At 39.5% G+C, this 10,826-nt stretch overlaps 1 protein-coding gene across 1 annotated transcript in view; it reads left to right on the plus strand.

The window, feature by feature from the left end:
• NELL2 (neural EGFL like 2) overlaps positions 1-8,039 on the plus strand; it is a 159,692-nt gene extending 151,653 nt beyond the window's left edge. The window contains exons 17-20 of the mRNA XM_062020434.1: positions 2,629-2,822; positions 3,758-3,934; positions 4,369-4,593; positions 7,305-8,039. Coding sequence (XP_061876418.1) covers positions 2,629-2,822; positions 3,758-3,934; positions 4,369-4,593; positions 7,305-7,355 — 647 coding nt within the window. The 3' untranslated portion in view covers positions 7,356-8,039. The remainder of the gene's footprint in view (positions 1-2,628; positions 2,823-3,757; positions 3,935-4,368; positions 4,594-7,304) is intronic.
• The last annotated feature ends 2,787 nt before the right edge of the window (positions 8,040-10,826 follow it).

Here is a 10,826-nt window from a genome sequence, read left to right on the forward strand (position 1 = left end):
ATGATAGGGGTTGGAAGGGACCTCCAGAGATCATCTAGTCCAACCCCCCTGCAGAAGCAGGTTCACCTAGATCAAGTCGCATAGAAACACGTCCAGGCGGGTCCTGAAGACCTCCAAGGAAGGAGACTCCACAACCCCTCTGGGCAGCCTGTGCCACTGCTTCCTCACCCTCACAGTAAAACAGTTTTTTCTTAGATTTAAGTGGAACTTTTTGTGTTCCAGCTTCATCCCATTACCCCTTGTCCTGTTGCTAGCTACTATAGAAAAAAGGGGATGTCCCAACCTCCTGACACCCACTCTTTAGATATTTGTAAATGTTAAGTTCTCCCCTCAGTCTCCTCTTTTCTAGACTAAACAGCCCCAGTTCCCAATATTCCGTGGCAATGAGTGTCATAGTGTGTTTATGCATTGTTTGAAAAGTCATTTCCTTTTATCAGACTCAAATTTGTTGTCACAGAATCACAGAATGGTTGGGGTTGGAAGGGACTTCTAGTGACCAACTAGCCCAATGCTACTGCTAAAACAGGTTCACCTTGATCAGGTCATACAGGAACATGTCCAGGCAGGTCTTGAATACCTCCAGAAAAGGAGACACCACACCTTCCCTGTGCTGCTGTGAGTTTTACGTCGTGTTCAAGTGGAACTTTCTGTGTTCCAGGTTGTGCCCGTTACCCCTGGTCCTGTCACTGGGAACTACAGAAAAAAGACTGGCCCCAACCTCTTGATATCCATCTTTTAGATATTTATAAGTGTTGATAAGATCCCCCTTCAGTTTTCTCTTCTCCAGGCTAAACAGCCCCAGGTCTCATAGCCTTTTCTCACAAGAAAGATGTTCCAGTCTCTTGATCACCTTTGTAGCCTTCCACTGGTCTCTTTCCAGAAGTTCTCTAACACTCTTGAACTGGAGAGCCCAAAATTGGACACAATACTCCAGATGTGGCCTTACCAGGGCAGAAGGGAGGAGAAGCTCCTTTGACCCTCTGGACACACTCTTCTTAATGGTCTCTGGGATGCCATTGGCCTTCTTGGTCACGAGGGCACATTGCTGGCCCATGGTTAATTTTCTGCACCAGAACTCCCAGGTCCCTCTCTGCAAAGCTGCACTCTAGCAGGTGAACCCCCAGCCTGTACTGCTTGTCTTTCAGTTTCATTCACTATCGTCTGTCTTGTGTGTTAGGCAATATGGAGAACAAAAGCTCTCAACGTGTCTTCTCTGGAGTATTCATTACTTTTTTGGTTATAGCCCATCTTGCTGATGTTCCTTTAGAGATGAAGAATCCTTTTCAGTTCTTCTCAGATGACATTTTCCTCATCCTTCCTAGTAATTTGTAACACTTTTTTTTTGAGATGGTGTGACTGTTACTGTGCATGGTATTTGAAGGAAACTCACAATGCTGCTTATTTGTACCATGAAATTCTAATAATTTCCCTGCTGTTTTTCATCCCAATCCATATTCATGTTAGCAACTTGTTTACTTTTTTTTAAACTTAAGCCATGCTTGGAATTGAAATGATAATTGAGTTATTTTGCTTTAAACTGAATATGCTTGAGGTAAACTGAAGGTTTCATTTCCATTATTGAACCCAAAGGTGAGTGTTGTAATAAGTTTTTATGCTGCTGATGAAAGATACATGCATGACCATATTGCTTATTATGTCTTGCACTGATCTGTTGGACAGTTAAATATCACAATACTACTTTTTAATGAACTCTAATTAAGATTGTATTTAGACTTGAGCACAGTGTACTGCTGTTTACAATTGCCATAGATCTAGTCTTTTCTAGTGTTTTTCACGTTTTGTTGCATGTAGCTGTTTTCCTCATACCCTTTCAAAGCTTTATTCCCAGATAACTTTCTCCATATGGACTGACAAAAAAGGTAAATAAAAACTGTTCAAGTAGATGGCAGAGTGTGCTGTTAGATTGCCCTTGCAAAACAATTGTATATCCTTTGATGAAATAGGCCTTTATAGGTACTCTTGAATTTTTGAGATATGATTGTTTTGAAATCATTTAACTTTATTCACTGGAGATATTAATTTTTATTTTCTTTATTTTCTGTGCTAGATTCAAGGGCTATAGATGTCACTGCAACTTGAACAATTAAAGCATTCTAGTTTCCACACCCTAATTTAATGCAATTTAAAGTACGGTGTGCTTGCTTAAATGAGCTTACAGGTCAGATGTCACTTTTCACATGGACCTCTCAGCAAGTGAACTCAAATGTGCTAGACAGAGCCAGCAAAATGCTTTGAAAACCAAATTTGGCTGCCTTCCTTGCTTCACTGAACAGGTCTGATGAATGGTTGCCATGAACTAATGCTCTTTAGGGAGATGAGAATTATTTTTGGTTTTGTTTTCTGTGATTTCTTCATTCTAACTATGTTTCTCAATAGCTTTCACTTAGAGAGATGCATAGGAAAACTCAAAGTACCATATTTTAAAAGCTGATTTGAAGTGAAAAATATTTTTGGGAATTTGTAAGTTATTTCTTCCCATTCTGGTGAAGTGCAAGTTAATTTTCAGCTGAAGATTTTAATGGCCAAGAATCATTTATACTGACTGGTGTAAGAAGGTTTTTGTTAATTGAACATGGTCTAAGAGCATTACGTGGTGTGTTTTTGCAGACATTGATGAATGTGGAACTGGAAGGCATAGCTGTGCCAATGACACAGTTTGCTTTAACTTGGATGGTGGGTATGACTGTCGATGTCCCCATGGCAAGAACTGCACAGGAGACTGTATCCATGAAGACAAAATCAAACACAATGGTCAGATTTGGGTGCTGGAGAATGACAGATGCTCCGTCTGCTCATGTCAGGTCAGTAGAAAGAGAAGAAGCTGCTTCTGCAAGATAGTAGTAGGGATGAAGGGAAGTGTTGTGATTCAAGTGAAATTCCTGTTTAAACTGCCTTCTCAGGTGTGTGTGTGTGATGCTAGAGAAAAGTGGAATTCTGTAGTATACAGGATTTTGGGAAGAGCTGCTCTCTCCAACCTGCATGAGTAGCACTTCCATGGGGGTTTATTGTATGATACTGAGAGAAGAGGGACAATAGTACAGTTTTGTTAGCAGAGCTGCCACCTCTGTTTTCTGGGTGAGTGTTAACAGTATTTTCATGCAAAGAAACTGTCTAGACATATATTGGGGTTGGTGACTGACATCAGTATCTTTAACAGATGGCTATAAATAGAGGTAGGTTCTGTATCTGCAGAGTAATGCAGCTTAACTGTCTCAAATGTTTGCTGTGGGAAGTTTGATCCCAAGATAAATGCTGATGAAGGCTCAATACACTGCTGACAAAGTCCTAAGATTTCAGCAGCTCAAATTTCACGGGCATGAGCTCAATTTCAAATTACCTATCATTTTCCTTATGTGAATAATTACAGAAGAGAGTCATTGATCTGGAAGTTTAAAGCAAGACTCAACTAGCATCTGTATGAGAAGGACATAAACTTAGTGCAATCCATTAGAATTTGACCCTTAGGAAAGACACCCTTGGGTTTCATCAGCTTAGGTGAGAGCTGCATGAAGGCTGGTTTGTATAAAGGTTGTATATAAAACAATAGGAGAACTTTTTGGTACTTACTGAGTGTATATTGTGGTTTCTGCTGCAGTTTGAATTGTATATTTTCAAAGATATCATATAGAGCTGTTAGGGGCTGAGAATCATGCCAAAAAAAATCAGGTTTTGGTACAAGAATGGCCGGAGTTGGTCACATTTCTGCCATCACTCTATGCCTGTCTTCCAACAACAGAGTGGATATGTGATGTGCCGGCGGATGGTCTGTGATTGTGAAAATCCCACTGTTGACCTGTTTTGCTGTCCTGAGTGTGACCCAAGGCTCAGCAGTCAATGCCTACATCAGAGCGGGGAGCTTTCCTACAACAGTGGGGAGTCCTGGATACAGAACTGTCAGCAGTGCCGCTGTTTGGTAAGGCTTATGGTCACAGCAGCAGAGACAGGAGGAACAAAAGATACGAGATATTCTGATCTGTGAATAGTTAATTTTCATGCACTGCCATCCATTTAATTTCCTCCACAGTATGTGTATCATTTAATTCTTTTTCTCATGGATATTTGTCAATATTGCCAAGTTTCAGTCCAAAAAGTATTTTGACACAATAGACATAATAGAAAATATTTAATCATGGATATTGCCTCCCTGAACATCATGTGGAAAAATGCACCCAACTTGCTGTGTCTGTCACTGATATAGTGTATATCAGTGTGCTCTGCACTGACTTCTGAATAGGACCAGATGGATAAAACTAGCCAACTAAGAAACATCCTGCTCTCAGAGGGATGGGTAATGAAAGAAAATAAGAACTAATAACCTTTTCTTGTTCTCATCTTATTTGTAAAAAGCAAGGGGAAGTTGACTGCTGGCCCTTGCCATGCCCAGAAGTGGACTGTGAGTTCAGCGTCCTTCCCGAGAATGAGTGCTGCCCACGCTGTGTCACTGACCCCTGCCAAGCCGACACTGTTCGCAATGACATCACTAAAACCTGTCTGGATGAAACCAATGTCGTTCGCTTCACTGGGTCTTCTTGGATTAAGCACGGCACAGAGTGCACCCTCTGCCAGTGCAAGGTACAAAGCATAAAAAATGAAGCTCAGGTGCTTCTTTCCTGGCTTGTTCTGTGGCATATCAATATTAATGCACTGAGTCCAGTCAGTGCATAGTTGGTGTCTACACTTGTTTTAAAGCAATAGAGATAACAGTGAAAGTGTTCAGCTTAGTTAGTTTTAGTCTTGCCTGTTCTGGGAGGATGGCTTAATGTGCCAGCAGGTCAGAAGCAGGACAAAGCCCATGCTGCAGCGTGCTGTGGACACAGTAGTGGTCTCTACTTTTCCACCAGCATAGCTCAATTCAAGTTTGATCATATACAGGTCTTACTGTATATCTCCATGCTACCTTGGTAGCATATGCAGTAATAAATAGGTATGTAAGACTAGACTTCACACAATAGATTTTTTTTCTGTGTGATACTATACTGTTATCAGAACTGATTGAATTGCGTTTAGAGAATAATAATTGTCATGAGAATTAAAGGAATAGTTACATGGTTACATAGCTTTCTTGCTTTAAAATTAATAGTAGAATTGAAATAATGTTGAGAATATTTAATCATTTTTGTAGTCTAAGGAATTCATTTTCCGAGGAGAAAAATTAATGGCTATGGGATTATGTGAATTCTGGCCTCTTTTTTTTAAAGATGCAAAAAAAATGAGGTCAAAATGAGTTTTTCCATTCAAAACAATCCTGTATACTGAATTGTATTTTCCTCATCCAGGACGGAGGAATGACAAAGAGTGTTTCCACAGTAGCCAAGGAGAGATAGACAGCAGGATTCATGCAGAGATCTTTCACTATTACTGGAATTCACAGTTGATTTTGATCTTTATCCTATGTCCTTCCCAAAGAATATACTTCCCAAATTCTAGTACATGCTGCTTTGAAAAGGTGCTCATAAAAAAAAGCTGTCTTCAAAACCTTCATGTAGGAGAGATGAGGAGTAACAGATCATGTAGCAGAAGCTGTCAAGCACCACCTTCTTCCTCCACTTTTCCAGAATCAGTACTGTGTGCAACAGCAGTTGCTGCCGTCAGGTTGATGAGGGAAGTGGTATGTGCCAAGGAAGCGTATGCATTTGTCTTGATGTCAAATTGGATTGGTGGTTTGAGGAAAATGATGTGAGCTGACTGATTGGCTAATGGTTAGAAAGCCAGGTGCTGCCCAAAGGATGTTGAAACAGTCTTAAATGCATATACTTTTGGGGTCTGTGGCTGGTGGCATACACCAATTCCAATGCTAGATGTTACTTTTTGCTTGGGCAAGTTGCTGAGACTGAAGTGCCATAGTTTCCTCATCTGTAAAACAAGTAGTTTTGTGTGATGTTTGTTGAAAGCATTTCTGAGATTTGCTGGTGGGAAACGTGGTCTTGTTATTGTACTGCTAGTCAACGGCAATGCAGAAGCCAGGTATCAGTGCTGCTGATGGACACCTCTGTGCTGCTCTCATCTGCCCTTTTCTCTTAAGCAAAGACTGAACCTTAAGCATAGAATAATTTATATTCAATGTAACAGTGTAAACACATACATAAGCTAATAAAATCCATTGCTACATTATGAATGTAAATAAATTAGAACAGTTATTTTGCTAAACCCCATAGATTTAATACAGCTCAGCTGTGAATCTGCAGAATAGTGAAGATGAACCACTTTATGCCTCAACAGTCCAAGTCTTACTCAATTCTCTTTGTAGAGCAGTTTTCTTTTTAAAATACACTACCTGCTTTTATTGGCAACATTTTAATACTGTAGTTCTGCATGCAAGCAGCCTGCTCCCTCCACATCAGGTTAATGCTCTGCCCAATTTGTATGGTTCACCATCTCATTCGTCTGATGTCACCCCACTTGTTTCTTGCAGAACATCACATGGAAGGTCAAAGCTCCAGCCTAAGCCTCTCTAAGCAAGCTATAGTAAAATAGGTTTACACAAATCCTTTAAGAATTCAGAAACCTGGGCATCAGCTAAAGCTGACTTAGCTGCAAAACCATTTCAAATCACAAGTAAAGAAGGTGGACAGTAGGATTGTAGCAGAAAGGGCAAAAGAAAATGTTTGAATGATTCAGACCTTGGCCTTAATCAGTCCTGGCAGTTTAGTTAACTGAATGTACTTGGAATAATTTAAGAATAGTACACACTTTTTGTTTGCATTTTAAGAATCAAACTTTAAAAAAAAGGAAGTAGTGGACATGCAGAAAACAGTTTTTCCAGTACTTTAATGATATCCTTAGGCATTCTGTTCCCTTAATTGTTAATATTTTCAGAAGAATGTCTGTACTACCAGGAAAAGCTGTATGGATTAATGCTTGCTGGTGTTACAGCCAGGTTGTATCAACTTGAGGCATTCAGGACTAAATAAAACACAGGGCCTCTTCTTCCTGATCTAACTAAAACTCTGAAGTGCCCTGTTTTGTTCAACAGCCTTGGGTACTTGAGCAGATGCCTGATACCTTTATGTCAGCAGCATTTCTTCCACTGATCCCAGCTTCTTTCAGTTTGACTGTTGTAAAAGCCAAGAAATTAGAGTAATCATTGTGGACTGTTCCCTTGGGCAAAGGAAGGACATGATGACAATGTCATAAATCTGATCAAAATCTGTACATGTCTTGTGTTGTACAAATCTGTATGTTCAAATCTGATGGGTGTTTCCAAATGAGTGAGCTTGTTAAATTTACTTGATATGTACAAAATGCCATGTTTCAATTCTTCGTTTTGTTTTTCCTTCATTTAGAATGGCCACGTCTGTTGCTCAGTGGACCCACAGTGCCTTCAGGAACTGTGACACCAACAACCGACTCTCACAAGCAGTTTCTGGTTAAAGAATTTTCTTTCACAAAAAGACCTTTACACCAAAAATTGTTAAAAATTAAAACTAAAATTAGATTGGTTTTGTCCATCCAAAGTGCAGATAATGTGATGAACTCAGTTACCTGAATCAGAATGACATTTATGGGACTCAAGGCAAGCTCAGATGTGTAAACCTTTGAATGAGGTTAGGCCCAAATCTTCTGGCTATTTGTCTGTCTGACATCATTGTGCAGAATATTTAGGTTAGTGTAAAGTGACACATTGTAACGCTGTACATAATGATGTCAAGATCCAAAATCAAGTAGGAACTCTTACAGGGTCTTCTGAAGCTTTGAGAGTCTGACACTTGACCAGTTGCAGAGATTTTTACCCGATCGTATTTGGATCTGCACCAGTGTGTTTGATTGCTCACTGCAGAATTTAACAGACTTTTGAGTAAAAGGATGAAGCCTTCAGGAGTGAAGAACTTAGCAGCTGAGGTGTGGTATGTACAGTGTGTGCGCTGAAAAAAAAAAAAAAAAGAAATAAATCTGTTGTAAAAACAAAAACAACCAAAAAAAAAGAAAAAAAAAAGAGAAAACCCGTGATGCACAGGCATGGCTTCTTAATGTTTTCTGATGGGAAAAGTCATCAATATTTCCTTGTTTTACTGCACTTACTATGATTTCTTGATTGAATTTGTTCAGTATAAGCTCGTTATTGTGCAAATTTAAATAAATATTTCTCTTACCTTAAGCTTCTGTTTGTGCCACCTTTCCTTCTCAAGGACGCCATTTTTAGGTGTGTTCTTAACTGATTTTTCTTTGCCAACATGTCTAGGCAGCTGGGCAATACAAGTGGAGTATTACCTGGAGTATTACCTCGGCATATAAGAGCTTTTGCCCAGCACAACCTTGTGCCTATCATGTTTCATATTTGTTACTCTTAGATGAGTAACTTTATGCATCCGAGTCATTTACAGTGGATCAAACAGCAAATTCATGTGCCTCAAGATCAGACCCTTTGTGCCAAGCAGGATGCTGTCACCCAGAGTGGGTGCAGACCATTTATGTGTGACTTGCATCTGTTCAGATTTACAGAGGATTTTTTCCAGATTCCTCCTCTTTCCAGCTGCCACGGGTTGGTTTGTCTTTCTATAAGCTCCACAGCTGTTTTAGTTGTTTGGTAAAGAGTCTTAATGCACAGGGATCACTTAAATATGCAAGCCTTATTTGTATTGTTGGGACAATACAGAAAAGAGGCTATGTGGCCAAAGCTATGCTATTCTGGAAGAGAAATAGAGGATAAAGCAGGGTTTACAAATTACAAGCTGAAAAGGCTGAATTTGTAAGGAATGCATCACAAACAGTGGAGGCAAAATGAGAGAGGAGGAAACTGCCCAAGATGACAGCATCCTTTAAATACTGCATTAGCAGTCATACTCTTTTCAAAGTGCATCCCTGCTCTTCAGCATCTCTCTTACCAGTTCAGTAGATTATCATGCAATCTGGATAAGCAAAAATTCAATTAATATTACCCCTGTGTATTACTAATTTACAAGGGAAGCCCACGTGTATTTTTTTAAAAACAGAATTGTTTTCCCATAAACAGGTGCTACTTCACAGTGTTTTACGTATAGCAGGAGATCATGCATGACATGTGACTGCATGTATCTAGTAGGTATTCCCTTGGGGTCTAGTATCTGCTGAGTATGGGATGGTTTTGGAGTAGGGAATACAAGAGATACTAGGCCACTGAATGCAAATACTACAGATAAAACCAAGAAACTAAAAATCTGAAAAAAAATACACCTCCTCCTTTCCAAATTGATAGTCTGCATTGGACCTTGAAAACTATGAAGATTTTCAGACCAGATAAACTTTTTTCCACATTTAGTCCATAAATAGCAGGTACTCAGGGTTTTACTGTATTGCCCAGTTCCTGGCAAGCTGCAATCAAAGCTTTTAAAGAGGAGTATCAGCTTCTTGAAAAAGAACCTGCTTTCTGTACCATGTTTTCTTGCCTTCTGGTAATTGTCAGGAGGTCATGTTTTCCCCTTGGGCTCCAGTGGATTTCAGTGGCAGCTGCATGCCTATTTCTGAGAAAAGGTTTAGCAGAAGGTGTTACTGTTTAAGAATTGCACTTCAATTTCATTCAAGAATAGATGTAAGCTAGACATAGGAAATGCATGAAGACCAGGCTTCTTGTTTTTTAAAAGAGCGAACATTTTTCAAGGACAGAATCCTCAGTCTCAGGCAGAGGCTGTAAAAAGCTCTGAAGGAAAGCAACAGAGCTGCTAAAGAGAAGGCCAGACACTCACAAAAAAGTTGTAAGCATCCCTATTTTGGGTCCATGAATAGATAAATGACAGGCTAAGACGAGTGTCCTTGCCCTCAATCTGGTTCACAGCATCCACTGACGTTGGATTCAGGCATATAACAAATATAAGAACTGGAAGGAAAATTATCTCCAATTTATTTTCCTCATTCCTTTCTCAAATGCAGGGTAGTGCTGGTGTTTAATCCCACCTTTTAATCAAAACTAAGATGGTATATAGATGGAAAACAAGCTTTTCTTTCCTTTTGTTGCATACCCTAGCCTGAGTGTTGTAGGACATTTCTGCTATTGTGGGTTTATGAAGCACAGTGCAAAATACTGAGAAACAAGCTAAAAAGCCAAGAATTGATATGCAGGGTAGTAACTAAAACTTGAATCCTTGGAGAGACAGTCAGTGATATATGTATGTAAAGAGCAGAAGTCATACTGTTGAACAAAGCTGGAAGTCTCTGCTAAATAAAAAATGAGAAGGAGTTGAGTGAATGTTGTGTAATTTATCAGTGTTCAAGGTTACTAATCAGTTGGGAGTTCTTCTAAAGGTCATCAGTCTCCAATGAGACACCTCGGTGACCCTAATTTTCTTATTCTTTCACCTTCTCTTCCCTACTTCCCTCCTGTTCAGTCAAGCCAGTAGTTAGTAGCTCATGCTTTTAATTTTCTTTCAAAACTGAATTTAAATATTATTAAAAATGGTTGTCTAAATTCCAGGCCCAAATTATCTGTCAGATTATATAGTCCATAAAAAAATATATATTTCTGAATGATGCAGGTATGTTGTGCTCTCTTACTGGCCTTTCATAATTGATGCACTACTTGCAGTACCAGAATTCAATAACTTCCATAAAGGAATTGTCACTTCTCCACAGAGTAATTGCCTTAAGGTAATACACCTATGGGTATAAAGGCAGAGATGTGTTCATTTACAATGCTGACTTCAATGGTATGGTGAAGCAAGCTGACAGAAGGCAGCAATGTTGTAAACCATTGAGAAGGGAGCTAACTGTGCAGCTGCAAATTTGTGGTAGTCACAATTTTACCATGGGCGAGAACAATGGCTGGATGCCTTTGAGCCTTCCTTGTGGCTAAGTATGTGTTTCTATTCTGTGAGAGCTTCCCCTTTAACAGCACA

The sequence above is a fragment of the Colius striatus genome, chromosome 1, assembly GCF_028858725.1.
Source record: "Colius striatus isolate bColStr4 chromosome 1, bColStr4.1.hap1, whole genome shotgun sequence".
Lineage (NCBI taxonomy): Eukaryota > Metazoa > Chordata > Aves > Coliiformes > Coliidae > Colius > Colius striatus.